This window comes from Prorops nasuta, unplaced genomic scaffold, assembly GCF_024137725.1.
Source record: "Prorops nasuta isolate Cenicafe-Biocafe unplaced genomic scaffold, Cenicafe_Pnas_1.2 PNAS00003, whole genome shotgun sequence".
In the NCBI taxonomy this organism is placed as follows: domain Eukaryota; kingdom Metazoa; phylum Arthropoda; class Insecta; order Hymenoptera; family Bethylidae; genus Prorops; species Prorops nasuta.
Window position 1 is genome coordinate 3,970,871 of NW_027116800.1, and position 20,292 is coordinate 3,991,162.

General features: G+C 40.8%; 1 protein-coding gene across 1 annotated transcript; it reads right to left on the bottom strand.

Moving 5' to 3' along the window:
• Window positions 1-62: 62 nt before the first annotated feature.
• Window positions 63-11,768, bottom strand: LOC136785987 (inactive pancreatic lipase-related protein 1-like). The gene is made up of 7 exons (XM_066747390.1): window positions 10,446-11,768; window positions 8,647-8,918; window positions 8,035-8,305; window positions 3,473-3,712; window positions 3,117-3,350; window positions 2,640-2,967; window positions 63-2,336 (listed from the first exon to the last, which is right to left on the bottom strand). The coding sequence occupies exons 1-7, from the start codon at window positions 10,612-10,614 to the stop codon at window positions 2,231-2,233; spliced, it is 1,620 nt and encodes a 539-aa protein (XP_066603487.1). The 5' UTR covers window positions 10,615-11,768; the 3' UTR covers window positions 63-2,230.
• Between the last annotated feature and the right edge of the window lie 8,524 nt (window positions 11,769-20,292).

Consider the following 20,292-nt stretch of genomic DNA (forward strand, 5'->3'; position numbering starts at 1 on the left):
GAAGGATATATACAAGTTTTCACTTATTCTGGATTACTCTCGAGTTACACAGTACCTTAATAACTCGTTAATTTTTCGCAACTGCTACTCCGACTCCCGATCATTCATTTATATTATGTTCTCATCACTTCCGCATTCAGTCCTATGTATATGTATATATGTATATATGAAAACTCCTTACGATTATACAAAAGACTTTATTATTTGATCTTCGGAACAATCCGAGTACACAATGATTTTCTTTTCTAGTCAAGAAAATATATATAAATTAATCTATTTTAATCGTACATCGTACGCAAGGCACACGCGACAAGTGGGCAAAACAATTTCGGCGATTGGAACCAGTTTTGAGAAATTCGCACTTCCCGTTAGTTACGGGATGCACGTAGCAGCGAGGATGAGCCAACTCGCTCATTGCGTAATACAATAATATATAATATACATAGTAAAAAAGAGCATGCGGCTCATCGACACGCGTACACATATAACAGTACCTTTTCTCCAGTCGTTATTACTCCACGGAGAATGCGACAAATCTATTTAGCTGACTCGGCTCTCATTTGGGACGAAGAAATCACTCGATGTTTGGCCCACTTGAAACTTTGGAATTACTCAATTTCACTGTGACAAATTGCCTTACGAAATTGCGCACACGCACGCACACTAGAGTATATGTATAAACTGGCGCCAACGCCACACACACACACACACAACGTACACTCTTCTCGAGTATCGTTTCCTCGCGGAAGTGACCTGTAAGCACTACTTAAGACTGACAGAAACCGATATTAGAAAACTGTACAAAGCACCACGGTGCGTCCGCACTTTGCTACGGCAAATCATCAAAAGCCGGAAATGATTCATTTTCACTCGCATTAATCATGCAGGAAGGTATATAGAAAATAAGTATATCGGTCTGTGAGTGCAATTCAGTGATCGGTACTAATGCTAGTAGTATACTTAGTTATACACACACACATATATATATGTATTCTTGTATAGAAAATGGAAGAAGAAAAATACAAGAAAAAAAAAAAAAAAATGGTATTCGAGCGCATTCCCAACTGCGATGCATTAAAAATTGACTTTACTCCACGAGGAGCTCGCGTAGGACGCGTAGTTTTTCCCCCTTCTTTTTATAAACTACAGAAGAATTACTGGCGCGCGTTTAATTGGCAAGGATGAATAGCACCGAGCGGCGGACGACGTTGAATAATAGAAAAATTGCTCAATTTCATGCGCCAAATTGATTATCTCATTTTGCAATATAAATGCTGTAAGAGAGTGCACCACTATTTTAGCCGAGTTAATGCTTCGTTTAACTTGTACCTCGGAGTTACGAAATGTATTCAAGTATCCATCTTTTATTACCTTGCGATTGAAAGGTAGAAAGCTTTCAGAAAACTTCTTTACGTAATTCAAAATCTTTAAATGCACACGGGTGAAATGCGCCTCGTATACACCTGCCACGACATTCTCCATAACTTAGGCAACAGAATTCTATATGACGCTTGAGAATTCACGTAATCATTTACATGCTTCGTCGCATAACGTAACAACAATAATATCGACTAAAAATATATTTACAAACTCCTCATCGCTCGTACCGTCGTTCCGCAAGCATTTGCAAATTGTTGTTACAGCTAAACAAAACCAAAAAAAAGAACCTACATAATAATCGATGCAGCAAATCTCTCGCGATTCGCCAATACAAAATGAAGCTTTAATACTAAGAGAGAGGGATGAACTTTTGCAAGGGCAGTATATACATATAGGTATATGGAAAGACAGTGGAGAGACCGAAAGGTTCAAAGGGATCGTGCGCGCGCCAGAAGAGGTTGTTATTGTTTGGCGAAGAATTACTTGGAACGGTGAAGTGTGATTTAGTAGCGGCGGGCGATGCATGAAAGCGAGTGCCAAGGTGAAAGAAACACGCGTGCATAATGACAGTGAAAGGATGCGGATTTGTCATTGGTCGCGACAAACTCGGTGCTTATTACCGCTGGTAGATTTCGCGAGCGCTGCACGCGGACAACCTCCTTCGAGAGAGGAGAACTAGTCAACAACGGGTCGTTCGATGATTGGCTCGAAGAAATCAATCGTTTTCTCGACCGTCAATAAATTGGACCGAGGAGATGCTGCGCGCGGATGGTACGTTCTACCTACACACATACAACTGTATGATAAACCCGCGTGACAATAGCTTCGCTCTTCCCAAAGCCGTTGCCACTCACGTGGAAACCAGGTTAAGATCCGTGTTGCGACAGTTTGTCGTCGTTAGGATTTTCGGCTGATTCGCCAGTAGCTCCTTTGTGTCATCCGTACATACGGTTATTCTGAAAAGAAAACGTTGGAATTTAGCAGGTTCGTGATTTTTCTTTGTTTAATTTTTAATTCGAAGTATCTCGCAATGTTCCCTGCAGTACCCTCCGTACCCCCCCCCCCCCTACTTGAAAGATCTATAGTATAGCGAACTTGAAAATTCGCCTGGATGGAATGCGCGATATTCCAGAGGTTCCGCGATAGTGAAAGAACGACGACGACGACGACGACGACGACGACGGCCATTATGGGATAAACGGGCAAGCGTTCATTAGAAAGTACAAATGTGAAAACTTGTGGAAGAATTTCATGCTTACCCGTGGCTGGATTCTAAGCTGTCTATAGTGAGCTGATCGATGTAGACTCTGGGAGTGTAAAAGAGTCTCCAGGTGAGGGGATTGAAAACGGAAGTCTGGTACTCCCAGGACACCTCGACGTGATCGAGTTTGCCCACGGTTTCCCCTGGCAGGACAACCGTGTGAACGCTTCCGGGCTCGTAGTATTTCGAGCCAGTGCTCAGCTGCATCTTCTCGGTCCTCTTCCCGTTGAGGCCAACGGCTCTTACCACGAACATTCCCACTTCGCCACCATGGGTCAAACTCTCGTTGGTCTTGGACGTTTTTATCGTCACCCGATAATGGGACCCTGCGATCATTGCGAAAATATCTTTCTTTTCTGCTGATCCCCAATTATTCTTCGCATCCATACAATGTATATAGTATACACACACGATACTCGAGAGCGAGTCACTCGCATGTTTACATACATACGTCTAAATCGATATACACACTTACTGCAAAATGGTTTCTCCGGTGACGTCATGAGGTAAACAGAAGCGTGATAATTTCCAGGTTGAGCGTCGAGTCCGAATCTGGGACAATATTGGTTGACGCAGTCGAAACAGGCGCCTTCTTGGAATTTTTGCCAGGATGCGCAAGGAACGGCCAAGAAGGAGCAGGGGGTATTGATGCTCTCGATGAAGTACTCGTAGCTTCTAATGTGGTTGCAGCCGAGGAATCGTTTGATACCTGTGTGTGGAGCAATTCTCCTCGTTACGTCGTCGCTTGCTTATATATATATATATATATATATAGCTCTGTCTCTTCTATACTTTGAATCAGATTGATCAATGGGGGCTACGTGCACTCACCTCGAAAGAAGCTACCGCGTTCGCGCGTGATCGAATTGAGGACACCCTCGTTGCAACCTGGCTGATTGCGACCCCCGTTCGGATAAAAATCGATGTGTGCCACTTGTTGAGAAATCCCGAGACCTCCACTGATAAATGGACTGCAATCCGTGTGAATGGCCGTCACGAAGCTCGCGTCCGTTGGATCCAGTCGTACCATCGGCGAGGTGTTGCTGAAATGCGGCTCGGCTGGGTCCAATCCTAATTCATTTTTCAACCATTCTTTTATTATTTTAACGAATAATCATTTTTCCATGCTCCTTATTCGATCTAGGTCAGTCAATAAGGTTATCGCTTTGACTTGGAGGGAATAGTTTTCTACTCGATTAAAACTTGATTTTTAGCTTAGCGTATATATACAATTAAATTCTTGAAACTTTTCGCTGCTTTCGCTACTTATATATATATATGTAACTCTTAATTAGGTGGATCAGACGATTAAATGGGCGGTGACCCTGTACGCCTAATTATATATAAGGGTTTGTAAGAGGAGGAAATGTGCCTCTTCTCGCGACTCCGTGGGTTTGACATAAAATAAGAAAACACTTTCAAGGATTTCGTGAACCGGAGCACAAGTGCCTCAAACTATTTATTACTGTTACACCCAGGGCTTCGATACAATATGTCCGGTCTCGGCGGTAGTCAACGCAAATCTGTCTACAACTCGTCTTATCAGAGCGATCAGTCACTCTCTTTATGCGTGCGCATTGGCCAATGCCGACGATTGGCAAGTGGTGCCATCGCTTACCTACTAATTCTTATAGGTTAAGGTTCGGAGTCTTATCATACGTATATATACGTTTATATAAAACAGTATTTATTTCAACGCAAATCGTTTATGATTTTATCGACGCAACCTTAACTCTATTATATACGAGCGTGGCGTGCCAAAGAAGAAATTAATGGTGAGAATGATCGAGAAGCTGGCAAGAATATTGCGTGGTTTCTCCCAAGTTTCCGCGCCTCGGATTTTTTCATAGAATATATGCAAGTTGAAATTTCTTCCCTGATATCCGCGAGACGGCCTATATACTCACGTAAGAATTACCGCATGTTTGACCGTAATATATTCCCGCGGTTGTATATATATATATATATGTATAGAATATTACGTTTGAATTACGCAAAGGCGGAAGCCACTTTTCGGTCTAGCGAGACGATAAATCGAAAGTTTTAGGTCAAAAACGACAAGTAAAGAGGATTTGCAAAGTCTCGATCCTCATTGCTTTCCACTCTGTCTCTCGGATGAAAAACCTTTCATCGGTTCCTTTCTTTCTCTAACGTCTTTTACTTTAATTCCTTCAGCTTTTAATAAATTTTTATTAGATTCCGTATCAACTAGATTTTCCAATCAGTCCAAGAGATGCTCGCCGTAATTTAAAGCTTTGTCATTTAGTCTTCGCGTGAGAAGAAAATGTCGATTTATTTCTTTCTTCATCTTTCTATTACAGTTTAACAATTTTCTAGATTCCATGAACCTGCAGTTTTGGTAATTAAAGGGATGTTGTTTCATCTTGTTTTCAACTTTTATTCGAACGGAATGAACCCTCACTGATTTCTTTCTTTCCTTCAATCTTTGTCTTTCTCTTTTGTTTTCTCCCAATCTAGAACTTTCTAGACTGATTCAACCAATTTTTGCAATCAACAAAGGGATGCTGCGCAATGTTCCGTTCATTATCTTGCATTTGTCTTTGGTAAAGAAAACATTTCAATTGATTTCTCTCTTTCCATCTTTCTCTTAGTCATTATACTATATATATTTTTCTCTCCGGCTTGAAATAAGAAAATTTTATCAATTAGGTAAACTAAATTTGGTAATTTCTATACGGAACTCTCTATAGCGTCTATGAGCTATTTTCCATTTTTTAACACTAAAGCTACTATTTGGCGGTCAAATGGCCCTATTTAAATATAAACACGCGTGTATAAAAAATCCTCGGTACGTTTAGTGTCAAGCAATAAAAAAGAAAACGATAAATTCCTCTCTTTTACCAACATCTCTCAATCTCTCGTCTTTTCTCCACAATAAAAAGATTTCATCGATTCAAAGGACCATCCTCCATTGGCTCAGAGTTTCACATTAAAGTTTCGTTATATACCAAACGGTCTTTCGTTTCAACGATTTTTCTACGCGAATCCTCTATTCCAGTGGTCTAGCATATAGAAAGCATTTATTGCAACACCATGTTAGGTCTTGTATACGAGGGAAAGTCACCGAAATTACACCAGTTTAGAAAAGAACCTTGAATCTTCCACTATAACCTTTTATTTTTATCGCTAAGGAAAAATCTGAAGTAACTCTACGAGCATAACGTATCAAAGAGACCATATATATATACATATAAGACGGTTCGTTGCGTCACAACGAAGCAAGGGATGGATGGACGGAAACTATATATGTTTTTTTTTTCAAGAAATGCTGTAGCATTCGGAAAGAAAGTTGAGAAAGATCGGCGCGAGGAGAGTCGTCCGAGGCAGATATATTTTCGCGAGGCCCCGAAGCATATAATATGTGGCGCAGTGAACAAAGCGTGACAGGAATTCGTAAGGAGGAGCATGACTACGCGGAAAGAGGAGGAAATATTCTATAGGCGTATCCCGGTAATAGTATCAGAGATAACATATATGTATATACATGGTATAGAGGTACAGAGCGTGGGTCGAGGAGGAAGAGATTGTCCGGAATCTCGTTGGGTGCAGGAGTGGATCGTATCGAGCGAAAGGGGGCGTTCCATGGGATAGGCCGTTCCAGGCAGGATTTAATGGGCTTTCATCCTGCTTCACCCTACTTATAGATTGTACGCAGGCTTCTTCCTTCATCCTGCCACTTCTTCCAGCCACGTGTTCCCTTATTACAGTTGTTTACCGCAGACTTGTCTTCGGGCGGGTCTAAGGGTGTACCGACCAGACCTAGTCGTCAATCATGCATTCTCCTAACCCTCGAAGGATCGTTTCCCTTTCTCGAGGCATTCTCAAGAGTCCGCAGGACGAGTCCCTTTTCCAGCGGTCCCTGCGGATCCATGGCTTCGTGCAAAGTTGAGCCCTCCCCTCGCATCGACGATACCCTTTCCCAGCCATCCTCGGACCACCCATGCTAATACCCATTCTTCTCCTCGCTGAGTCGTTGAGCCTCTCTCCCAGCGGCCAAGCCAGCCAGCCCACCACGCGACGCGATCCGGAGCTCTTACAATTATTCGTCGCAGTCCTTGGAAGCCTCGCGCCTCCTTCTGTTATCCTGGTAGTTCCCGATGGGATCGATAGCTTACGTAACAATAACCTGGCCATCTTGGCCACTCTGCGCGCAGACGCCATTGATTGGAAATTGAAAACGGTCCTCGAGACGATCTTTGCCTCCTTTCTCCCACCCCCTATCCAATCGAACCGTCTTTGCGCCAAAAGACTCTGTGCACGAACCTTCGACGTTTCTGCTTGGTGGGAAAAAATTGCTAGCGCGTGGCGGCGAAGAAGATACTCCGCGTACAGTGTGGCACATGCAAGGCACACGAAAGCGATACGATCGGATTAGTCGTGTCGTGCACTTAACGGATATGGTCAGTGGAAACGTGAGCACGGGTTCGAAGGTTGCAAATGTTGGAATTTGTTGAGAGATTGATAGGTGGGTGGGGGAAGGGAGGGAAAGTTAGTTAAGACCGATGGGCCTTGAAACGCGAACGCGCAAGGAGCTTTAAACGAGTCCAAGTTTTTTGCGAGATTCCTCTCTCTCCTGCCAGCTGATACCCTGATCGTTTACGATTCGATCGGCCATCTTCGTACGCCTCCGGATGTCCCTGACTGCCCCTGACTGGAGGAGGGGCCGCGTTTTCATCCGACCGCCATCGATCGCCACCGGAACGAGAAGCAAAACAATCGGAAAGAAGCAGCCTGCTCTATAGTTTGCCAACCACTCCATCATTTTTAGCGTTAAACTCTCGCACCGACCTGACCGACCGATCCCTATATTAAAAATGAACCAGGCCCCCCGCCAGCCCAGTTTCTCCACGCGATCCATCCACCACTGGCCTCGTCTCTTGCTCTTTTCGCCGCTTTATTTCCAACGAACATCTTAAATAAAGAGTATTTGGCATTTCTAAAAACTTCTATTTCCATAGTATACCACGCTCTGTCGATCTATTCTTCAATTTTTATATTTTAGCAAATTACGATTCCTCTGGTACGAACATTCTAATATATTTCTTTTTTAACAGTTTTCTATACATTTATCTATTGTACAGATAAATAGCGCAGAGCTGCTAGAAAATACATCTGTATTTCTTGACTTATTCTTTAATTTAGATATATGTATATCAGCAAGGCACGTTCTCTATACTGCAGCTGTCTTTAACAAATTATCAATTCATCCGCAGTCCTAAAATTCAAGTGTGTTTCTTTTGTTTCGTTTCTCGAATTTTATATTCTTGTACTTACAAGGATAATGCATAGAGAATAAAATTCATGATTAAGCGACAAAGAGACGAGTTGGCAGGATTATACATAGAAAACAATAAGTGAGGGGTTTTGTTTACCAGTGATTCTGCCAAGGATGTATCCATATCGAACTCGAAGAGTATAGCCAACATAACCGGACGTATGGGCACCTAAACTGTGGCCTATGAAGTGTATGCGAGATGGAGGTATTTTGGCTTCCTCGATGACCTGAGAGACCAAACGTGCTGTCATTGCACCAACCAGCCTCGTGTTGGCAACCGCTTGTGGATAAGGAGGTCCAGCCCCGCTGATCCAGTTAACGATCACAACATTGCAGTCCTCCCGTATTAGCAGCTCTTTCACTAACCTCTGCAATCATTTCAATGCAATAATCAATAAACCAATCGTATTCGTCGATTCTCTCCAAGTGGCTCGTAGCTCATTGATACTGAAATAACAATGTGCAACCATACATAAATATAAACGCTGTATACTGTAACAAGTTAATAAAATACAGTACAATTTTTTCGGAAGATTTAACACCGAAGGTGATAGTCAATATATTATATATTTATTTCTTTTTACTTTATTAAATTTAATAGTAATAAAGCTCGGAGAACGTAAAAATTGGTGGAAAATCTTTGATTAAAACCATTGCACAGGTTCTGTTAATTGTTAACTTGTTTGTGCATGTATTCTCTCAAACTTACCAGAACCCACGTTTTGTCCCCATTATCGAGAAACCCGTGAATGATGAAGTAGAGATTGGCATCTTCGACGAAAGGCGCGTTGCGAATAGTATCCGGGTGATCTATCTTCAAATAATGAGGATTCTCTTGATTGTGCCGAGAGTGTAGGGTGTAACGGGGATTGATGGTCTCCGGACGACCGGGGAACTCGGAGACCGGCCGATTTTCCCCAGACCATGGTGCCCCGATGTAGAAGCATCCGTATGGTTCGTAGCACCTCCACATGTACCACTCTGACATCAAAATACGAATGCATTTTTAACAAATACTATATATATATATACACATACATATATACAATATTGGTTTTTGCGAGTGGAAAAAAAGTGAGCGATAATTAACGTTGTAGTGGATTCGTCGCGCGAAAAAAAACAACTAAATATCACTATTACTGTATCCATATCGTTGTGCACCAAAGTTGAATAATAATAATTCACAGTAAGATAAGTTTTTTCCGACTATGCTCTAACAGGAAAATCGATCGATGTTACCTATATATCAGCGAGCAATTTTTTGCGCGATATATTCTCACAAGAGGATAAAAAATTGAGTTAGGCGTGTGACGAATTTTGATTTATCTAATCTATCCGCGGTGCAGGGTCAGTCACGCGTGACCGGGGAAGATCGAGAGTCGTATGGAAAAGAAGGAAGGATTTATCGAGCAAGGTCGCGAAGGGTGTTTTCTATAATTATATTTATAAGCTAGCGCGGTACATGCCCCACGCGTCCCCGACATATCACAGGTTCGGTCGCCACACTCGACACTCGCCGCTCGCCCGTGAACCAATATTTACTATCAAGTTTAACGCCGGGAGGTTCGCGTCACGAATCGCTGTGGGCTCTCCGGGGTTATCAGCCGGTGTCCTAACGATATCGTCGCGACCGTTCTATATCAGTTCCTTGAAGAAACTCCGTCGCTATTTTGTCTCTCTGCTGGATTAACGATTAGCCAGCGATTTTAATTGCGCGCGCGCGCGCGGGCGCACGTGACTGCAACCGAGATGACGCTCATCCCCTTATGCGGACCATTCAATTTTCATGGATCACCGACGTTTCGACCAACTGCCAGCCGACGACAGATAACCCGCTGTTAAATAATTCCTCGACAAAAAATCTCTACGTCAGACGAGTTTCTTTCGTTCCTTCTATATATGTATATGTATATACACATATCAGCTACCATTTTCAAATTTATATTGGAATATTTAAGAATGTATTTTCAGGTTTCTCCTTATCGAGTGATAAAACGTGCATAAGTGTAAAATTTCTATCCCAATAACGAGTACCTTTCGTTTCTTCTATATATCTATTATTTTAACTTAGACCTGTATTTTTAAATTAAAGAATTCTTTGGTTGGTTCAGTTTTCCTCTGGCAAACGGTAGAACGTTCACCGATGCAATGTTTCTACATTAAACGAATTTTCTTCAAAACTTTTAACGACTCCCACAAGTGGTCCAAAATTATAAGAGAATTTCCATAATTTTTGCATCGAAAGGTAAATATCATTAGTCGACGCAAAGGTTCTACATCCGATGATTTTGTTTTCATTCTTTCAACAACCGACCTTCCTTCAATTTGTTCAAAATTAAGAAAACTTTAGACGCTGATTATCGTTTCGATGAGCTACATAGACCGCAATGTGTTGAAAACGTTGCAGCGAGCCGACTCGAGTCCAGGAACGGTCGGAAATGTTTCTACAGCATTTTTACCATGCGATCTAAACTATAATAATATATCATAGAGCTTGACTATACTTACGATCCTCAAAGTCGAATTTATTTTCCTTCTCTTCCGGCGACAAAGTTGTGGTTGTAACATTGAGAATGTCACTGTCGCCTCCTATGCTCTTAGAATCGTTCTTCTGCGGTAACGTGGCCATCATATTGGCGGTGTAAGTTAGTATTAGGAGGGTTTCGTTAAGAAACATTTTGACGAGTCTCTGTGTTTTTCTTGTAAATATATACGTGTATATATTATTGTCTATTAACGAAAATAAATCTCAAAACTTATATTATCGGATGTATTCTTCCTAGGACAGTCCTTAAAGTTGATTTTCTGTCTTACTGTGCTGGTCACAGAGAGCTTTCAATGATATTTTTCTTCTCTTCATCACTTTACTGCTATACTGCAGGTATATTTGTGGATGTAGCAGCGACTGTGTTATTACTGGTCGTTTACGGGTGAGATCTAGAGCTCTGGCACGTATTCTAGAAGGGTCTGGCAAAATGAACCAGTTTCTGGATAAATCCGGCTGCTCACTGAATGAACGCTATGCGAGACGTTCGATATAGCGTACCATAATATGGAGAAAAAAATCTATTGACGTACGAGAGCAAACTTATCGTAGCGAGTGCAGAGTCTCCTTCGGATCTCGCAAAATAAACAAAAATCTATCGGTTATCACACTCCCACTTTGTGTACAAGGAGAGGGAGAGAGAGAGAGAGAGAGAGAGCTGTCGATCAATAAAGTTTTATTGTATTGTACCAATCTCTTTTCGTAAACTATTTCGTATTGACGTATAAGTATATCTATATAATATATGTATATTATAATAACTGCAATATCACCAGAATCTGACGGTCACTCGCGAGAAATAAATCGACGCGCCCCTACCCTTATTCCTGCTCTTCTTGGTACAGCTAATTAGGAAGCCTTTTTAATTTTAATTGGGAAAACATTGTCGGGGACGTAAATATTCTTTGTTTTCTCGTCACTCTCACCAATACGAAAATTCCGCACTGCTCGGAATATCGGTCAAGATCACTCAATATCTTCTGGCGTCTGCAACGGATACCGGAAATGGACTGAATTTCGAGGAAAATCTATCGTTTAGAAATAGAGAGTGGAAGAGACAAGAGAGAGGTTTTCGAGAGATGAGATATCGCGAGTGTACCGATCGACGATCCAGCGTAAACTAATCAGTCAAAATTCTGTAGTGTGGTGGCAGTTATCCGTAACATACGCGGGAGGGGCAGCCCCTCTCCAAGTCCGTACGTCTGTCCGTCAGTCCATCTATCTGTCCGATCGACGAGTCTCGTTCGTCTCGTTTCGTCTTGCGTTGCTTCGTCGAACTTCGTTTCTTCCTCCGAGATATATGTATATATGCGTGTGTGTGTGTGTGTGTGTGAGCATTCTTCGCCCGTGGTAATCGCGAATACTCTCTAATTTGCTTTCCCGGAGATGTTTTCGCCGCCAAAGGACTCTGAAGAGAAGCAACTTCTTTTTACCCCTCTGCTTCCTCGAAAGTCAGTCTCCCCCCCCCCCCCCCTCCGCCTTCAGTTCTCCCTGTAGTTGACCGTGTTGGCATGGTCGGTGACTCTTTGTCACTCGGTCGTTCCAATTCGCAGCGAATTAAACCAAATGAGGAACCAGCATCGGTGCATCTCCCCTTCCCCCCACCACCGCTCTCTTCTTTTTCCCTCCTTCCGAAGAATTCTGGGAAATGGTCGATCCACTCTTCGCGAAGCTGCGTCACAATTTGCGGCTGCAGCACCGCAATTGGGGAACACGCCGGGCACGAGGAGTGGACTTTGAAATGTTTCGTGTAAATATATATATATATATACAGCGAAACGAAAATAGATAACAAATTGTTGTACGTTTATAGCACGATATTGGCGAAAGGCATGTGTGCTCGCGTGTTGGAGCGAAGGCGATAAATGTCGAAAGGTCCCGAGTCGAGGTTGTCCAGACCGTCCAGACCAATCGATAGCCGAAGATACGAGATGCGCTCAAGATCAATTAAAAAAATCTAGAATCATTTCGTATGTCGAGAGAATGGTAAAGTGCTTTGCTGCCCCTTATCAGGGAATATGAGATAGGTCCAGAACGACTTTTCTTTCTCGAGGAATGTGGCCTTTGGAAAAAAGTGTCGAAAGGTCCCAAGTCTAAGCTGTCTAGACCAGTCAATAGCTAAAGATTTGAGATGTGCTCAAGACCAATTGAGTGTGTCCAACATTATTTTCAATCTCTGCATGAAAAACAATTAGATTTTTCGTCGAGTTACGCAAAAGAACAAAATGGCGAATAGTCCCAATCCTAATAGCTGCAGAATCGATAGAAAAATTCCGAAAAAATGTAAAATGTTTTATTATGAGTGGGATGGAGGAAAAGGGGTGAGTGTGAAGTGATTGGTGCTTTTTGAAGAAGAATACATCGTTTGGAAGATAAGCGAAAGTCCCAATAGTCTCGACTGTCCCGAACAATCAATAGTGAAGACCACGCAACTATAGAAAATCCGTAAATTATTCAAAAATTCTGGAGAATAACCGAAATATGGTTATAGTCGAGTCAGAATAGAAGGAAACATGCATGTATGGGGGTATAGGTGTCTAGATCGAGTGACTTGCAACAGTGGGTTCCAAGGAACGTCACGTTTGGAAAAGAAGGTCGAAAGGTCCCAACCCTAAGCTGTTCTTTACGACCAATCAATAGGCCGCACAGATTGGAGACGCACCGAAGATCAATATAGGTATACGTATATAGTACTAATACACAATAGGTCCAGCCGCATTCAGGGTAGATCAATAGAGATGGAAAGCAGCAGTAGCACCCTGCACCCAGCATCCCTCGATGCAACTTTCACCCCTCTGGAAGAATCGACCCTTACCGTTACATAAAATCCTGTTACTTTGCACCCCTATGATGCCTCTGCTATTTGCTCAGAGATGTTGCAATTTCCATTTAACCATCAGCCAACGCGACTTCTTAATTTCTCATAGGAGCTTGATACTCGAATTGTAGGAACCCTGCATCCCTCTGTCACGAGTCACCATCCAAAGACTCTAGAAAATTCCCACTAAGAAACGAACGTCTATCGCTATTACATGCATATACCACTGAAAATCAGTCAATGTTTAAAATAGCTGTACGGTTATTTCTAGGATCTACGACGCGCGTTTTACCAACTAATTTTACTTGTTTCGCTTATCTATACGTGCTGACTGTCTTTCGCATTTGAACGGAGGGGCTTTTCACAGTGGATTGCGCGTACGATTGTTTACACAAGTGATAATGAGTTTTTTGTTTGTTTCAGGGAAATAAGTTTAGTTGAAAATAAGCAACTATTGACGTCGGTCGTTTGAAATTCCGCATCGCCTCTTTATTGGCTCGATAAAGCATTTTCCGTGGCGTGGCAGCGACGATATAGCCGTGTGTGTACAAGTGTAACTGGAAGATTGGGTATTTCGTAGCCTTGAAGGGGGACTGCAAGACCCTTGAAATACTCCTTTTCGCCCTTGCTATCCTGTTACATTGCCCTATTCAATCCCCATTCATTTACATGAATATTCATCTGAAAGCAAAACGCCTTTTGAGTTACGTTACTTTTTCTAAATCTAATGCACCATTCACCGTAATAAAGTTGTTCCCTTTATTCGTCGATACTATAGGCGCTTTTACAAACAATTTTTCCAATCAACCTCTACATTCCTGCATGTTTATTGCAACCCGTTATATTTTTTGTAATTTACAAGATAACTTACATTTTCAATGGTAAATTGAAATTTTTCAAAAATTGTCAATAATGTACAACTAGTTTTATAAAAAAATTATTTCTTTGTTTGGCAAAAAAAAAAGAGTTTCAAAAGCACGTAGCGTTGTACATGTAACATCGCAAAATTATCGAGACCAATGCTGTTTTGTAATTTGATAGCATTTCTATTTTTTCACTAACTATATGTATATATATAATACGTTTAAAAGAACTACTCTGCAGAATTTACAGTCATTGTTATCTCTACCGAGTACTCTGACGTCAAGCACGATAAAAACGACAAAATTTAAACAACATGTAAAATTTGCTAGATAATCTAAATCTTCTTTAGTCCGGTTTACAAGAGGAAAGCAGATATAGCTGAAAATATCCGGGATAGTCGAATCTTTGAACAGAAAAAGAGTATAGAATATATTTTTTTTCATCCATGGTCGAGGTCAAGATTACTCGCAATCTCAGTAGCTAAGAATATTTGAGATAATTTTTTCGGCACTTTAGTATTGTTAGTTTATTGAATGGTGGCCTCTGGCCCAGGTATGGACCGAAAATGGTTAATTTTGAAAAAGAGCGTCGTAGTATTTTGTTTAAACAACGAGGACTGAAGGATACATGGCTTTGTACAGAGAGGAGTGACGTCGAGGGCTTTTACAGGGCGGCCATTTTGTTTTTCCACTTTTACAGCGAGAACGAAAGCCTCTATACGGGATCGAGTGGCATCGAGAACCCTTGCATCGTCCTTATGCATTCCTGATCTTTGTGCCGACACGTGTCCGTTTCGTGTCGTAAGTTGGACGTTCGGATAGTTCGACGTCCAAGTGGCTATAAAATTTTAGCACCGTGTGTCACCGCGCACCATGTCGGGCGACTACTCCTCACAAATGTTCATCGATTATTCGACAACAATATACGTTATGGGGTGAAAAAAAAAATTGCTGCAAAACGAACTTGATTTTTTCACTAGGCAAACATGAGCAGGCAGAAGTTACACGGTGTGCGTGCATCAGGCTTTCCCGAGTGCTTTACCAAAGTGAAATCATTTTCATTTACATATTGTCGTTCCACTATGCATATACACATTTCTCGAACAATCAACGTTATTACCGCAATGTGCAAATATTACGTTAGCTGCGTTATGTATATATTTTCGACGTGAGCAAATTATTTTCACAAATAATCCACAAGCTTATTCGTTCGAAGCAAAATAAGTACTCCAAAAATCTTTTGTAAATATATCATTTTATTCGAATGGAGTAAACCGGTATGAATAAGGGTATGCCTAATGAAATAAAAATACTGACAAGGAAGTTTCTGCAGCTTTGTTGGTTTTTGATACAGCAATATTTTTAAGCAATCCTTTCACGTTATCTTTGCATTTTTCGTTAATTTTTCTGCCAACGTCCTTCGAGGTGTGTTTCACAAGATGTTTGTCAAGCTTGCTCGGACGTATGCTGCTCGAAGAAAAAATAACTTTTGTAATGGTTTTCTCAATTTCTATGGAGTAGGGATAGCTATGGCGTTGCTTCGAAAGGGTCTCTGAAATACTTACAGAAGTTTTCTGCCATCCTGTCCCTTCAGTACTTTAGTGATGATGTTAGATGTTAATCTCAAAGCACATCATACTTAAGAATGCACCGTTACACTGTTAGATGGTAATATAAAAGCAAATAAAAGATGATTTCTATTTGACACTTAAGGGAAAACTATTGGTGACAGTGACCAGGAGAGTATAATGTGAAAATTGGTAAGCGCAAGTATTTCAGGGACCACGCCTTACCTGGATTTCACAGCTAACTTTTTCAAAAATCTATCGCTCCTCTGTATTCCCTTGAGAGATAAATTCTTGGAATAATCTCCAGCGTCATTTATATATCACCAGTGAAATGAAGATGAGAAAAAAATTCTTCTTTGCTACTATATAACAAATCTTGATCGAAATTACAAGTTTGACGATGAAAGGTTCTCACCATGAATACAATTTTCTGCTACTGTAGTTCTTCTTGATAAAACGATTTCTATTACTTATTTAAAAGTTTTATATATAAAAATTAAAATGATAAACAGAAGAAAATAGCAATAAATTATTATATGAATTTAAAAATGTAGGAAAAGCCGGTTAGGTTAATAAAATTGGCGTTTCTCTATACCAAATTATATTGTTTATCCAGAGAAAAGTGAAAGATGGTCGATGGGAATGGTTTTAGGATATTCAAAATGGAGGTCCGAAATCTTTAGGACCATGAAAGGGCTCGTATGTATCTTACCAGCCCTTTGCTCATGATTTCCTAATAAAAGTGCGTAGGCGTATGCCCTTTAGGGACTAAGCATTCTGAGATAGCCATAAAAGGGACCTTCCTGGTTGTAAAGAGACCCTTCGGAGTATCGGTCGGATCGGTCCTTTACGGTTCATGATTTCCTGTTGCGATGTTGTAGTCTTAAATCAGTGTCGAGTGACGAAACGACAAAGCTACCGTGTAGGTATATATAATCTTATATTTTTTCTATACACCAACAATAGCTTGGATCTATAGTACGTATGGAGAGAGTGAGAGAGAGGGGGGGGGGGTGGGTCGATCTTTCCTGAATATTAATTAAAACCAGAGTACTTTGAATTAGGCGATCATCTTCCACCAAGGGGTCTATTTTCCCTCGGAAGGGTTTTACAAAATGGCTCTAACCTAACCCTTTGCCCCAAAGCCCGCTGTAGTATGTACCGCAGCCTGCACCCTACACATTGGTACATGTGGCTAAAGTCCTCTAACGAAAGATTTTTCAACGAAACGCTATATTTTCGCGCAACAAAGACGCAGCTATTATAGTGCTTTGTGATCGTTCAGAGACATTACGAGCCGGTGTAATGGAAACTTTTTTAACTTTCCAACAACGTTAACAGGAGATCATGGCGAGGACGACCAAACGAAACGTGTCCAACGACAAGCCTCCCTCCAGCTATGTAGCTACTCTTTTATAATCGCTACTGGAGTATAAACGCGTTTCATTAATTCGCAAGAGCGTCGATAGGACGTCGATGAATTTTTCCAACTTCTCTTCAGCTTCCACCAGCCATGTTATTCGTTTAAAAAGCGTATATAAATATCCAGCGATATCATGATTAACGTGTAGAAAGCTTATTAGCGAGTATTATTGCGAGTTGGATTGCGGTAAGGCCAGATTTACGGTGAGCTATAAATTGTCGAATTATCAAAGCTGACGCGTAACAGTCATCGAGGCGTCATGAAAATGGGGGAAAAAAGTGTATGTTTTTTTTTGTCCAGTTGATAACTCGGAACCAGGAAACTATGGAGGATCCGGAGTTTAGCAGGTATACGCCTTTTCCGGCCCTTCGTGCGGGATCCCGAGTAGCGGCCTCCTCTGCATGCGATTGGTCAAAAGGCTATAAAGCGCTTCATAAAACCGTTCTCCATTCGTAACCGCAGCCAAGACAAATCGCTCGAGTGTCAAACTTACCAGGAAATCATCCTCTCGCGGAGTTTTGCTTTTCTCCCGCAATATTATCAGAGGCCTCCTTTTTCAGCCATAGTATATGTATAAATATATGTATACATATACATGCATGCAGAATTCCGAAAATTAATCTGACAAAAGGACAACTTTTGCTGTGCTCCTTCGTGCACTTTCCAGCTATTTAATCCACTCCGCTGTACTTGTTATCGGTATATATATACAGTCAAGGATTAGATTTTATAGATTTTTAGTGAGAGCTGGAAAGATAACTATATATAATTTCCGGTTACGTCAGATGATTCTAATATTTTAGCTAGATTTTATATTATAGTGTAAAAAAATATGCACATAGCGTAGCTTATTACAAATACGTTTATCGCAGAATTTTATACGTCGCTTTAATATGGAAAGTACGATTAGTCATAGTCTGTCCGCTGCTCGATATAAAGTATACGAGTAGTAAAAGAGTGTTATACTGGTTGGTGCATGGGATCGAGTTCGAGTAGCGGTCTGCGTGGCGTCGTAAATTATACTCGTTTGTCCTACAAGTAGAAATACGTAGACACGAGGAATACTAGGGTACTATGACGTGAGAATATAGTGAATTTTACAGAGCTCCGCATGGCTTTCTGATCCCCTGAAATCGAGCAAAGCTTCTTACAATCAATATCGTCATATATAGTTGTAGCTATATACAAAATCTCTTCACTCTAAACAGTCCGAGAAATTTTGTCAAATTATTAAATATTATTATTTGACAAATATAGCATTTATTAAGAAATAATAATAAAAAAGCGTGAAAATATTATTACTTTTTTTTTAACAGTTGATAGATATATATTTTTTTCTTCTTATAGAGCAACATTTGAGTGTCGCCTGAGCTTATAAGGGTCTACACACTAACTCTATCCTATCGGACACATATTTCGTACTTTCGTTTTTATCGAGCTGACCGCACGTGTAATCAGGAAATCATGGAACGGCAGTAGAATTTCATTCTTCCGCCCAGCTACTATAGCTCCCCCGCACTTAATAAGCAAACTTTCAACGCCACGAACGGCATGTCAAGTAAGTTAGGCCCTTCATTCATGGCAAATACTATAGTTGTCCAGCTAAAGAAAGATAAATCGCGCAGATGTGTCAACGGTATTAGGGAAACAGAATCAACCGACAAGTCGAACCATGTTACTTTCGATTTTATCATCTTCCAGAAATGATACGAAAACTCCTTGGGTTGACAAGATTTACGCCTAATACTCTTTCTTGACATGCTATATATATATATATATATATATTATATTGAAATTACGTACAAACAAAATACAAAAGTAAGGTGTTACAAAAAAAAATATGACGAAAATTCCTAAATCTTATATAAAATCTCAGTCTCCTGCCATAAGTTGGATAAAATCTAATTGAAAATAAATACATTTTGGGAAAAACAAACTGAACAATATCTCCAGCTATATATATATCTCAATATACATGCTGTAATTATTGAATAAAAATGATGGAAAATAAAATTTGTAATGTTTAGAGTAAAAGAAAATGATTAAGTTGATGGATACTGAAGAAGAGTATACATGTACAGACGTAGCACTCTCTGAAAGTGTATATCCCATAGGGTAAGAGTATACCATGGCGTTGGAGCGCTGAACATCTGGCCTCCCGAAAGCGGCACGCGACGTGGGGAAAAGTTTGGAGCTCCTTCTAAACATAAGCTCATAATAGAAGCTGCGTATGTCGATCGTCATTGAATCAGAGGTAAATCGTAGCATTAGGTATTGGGATTTCATAAGCGGGAAGTAATTTGCAGAAAGCGGGTGCAAGGAGTGAATGATCGTGGTGGAGTTAGCATTTGAAAGGAGCACGAAGAGAAGTCGAACAAAGTGATATTATACATACATAGTATAATATATGGTATAAAACATATAAATGTGTTTATGCAACCAAGTTGCAGAGTGTAAAAGTGTGAGAGGAAAGGATCGATGGGCAGTGGTCGCATGGATTCAGAGTCGGAGCAAAAGCACGTTTGGTGATTTTCCCGGCGTACGAATGGGATATAAGGAGAGCTTAAGGAGAGAAGCGTTATAACGAAACGTTCGAGTTACAAGCTGGCGTCTTGGAACGACTCAAGAAAGCTGAGGACAATGGAGTAACTCCTCCGCTTCACAGGGTAATATAAACCTCGAGAAATTGTGTACGATGGGAACGCACCCCAGTCGTGCTTGGCTTTGTTCGAAGAAACCACGACCAGGGTCAATCTATCGAGAACAAAAGAATCTTGGGGTGATGTAACAGGACAGCATGTCTCGTTCCACTTGTCATATTCGATGCAGCCCGTTCAATACCGTCAGGCTAGACCCGTGTGCAGACGCTACCGTCTAGTGACGTCACTATAGGTCCAAATAAAAATTCCCCAACGAGGCTACGCTCATCGTCCGAGTCCACTAGTGAAAATCTCTTTGGGAAATTTATGATTTCTCGAATATTTTTCCAATTACCGATCATCGATAAACGTTTCGTGTACAAACAGATCTTTAATTCTTGGATCGTTTGCTTTGGATAGGAACTTTTGAATTTGTATAAATTTTCACGCTTGACTCTTTTTTAGTTTTTACAATCTGATCACAGTTTTTTATTTTTAA

Excerpts from the sequence above, each read along its gene's own strand:
- LOC136785987 (XM_066747390.1), bottom strand. The coding sequence starts at position 10,614 with ATGTTTCTTAACGAAACCCTCCTAATACTAACTTACACCGCCAATATG. Across the intron at positions 3,351-3,472 it reads ACGCGGTAGCTTCTTTCGAG|GTATCAAACGATTCCTCGGC; the intron begins GTGAGTGCACGT and ends CTCCACACACAG. Across the intron at positions 2,337-2,639 it reads AGCTTAGAATCCAGCCACGG|AATAACCGTATGTACGGATG; the intron begins GTAAGCATGAAA and ends TTTTCTTTTCAG.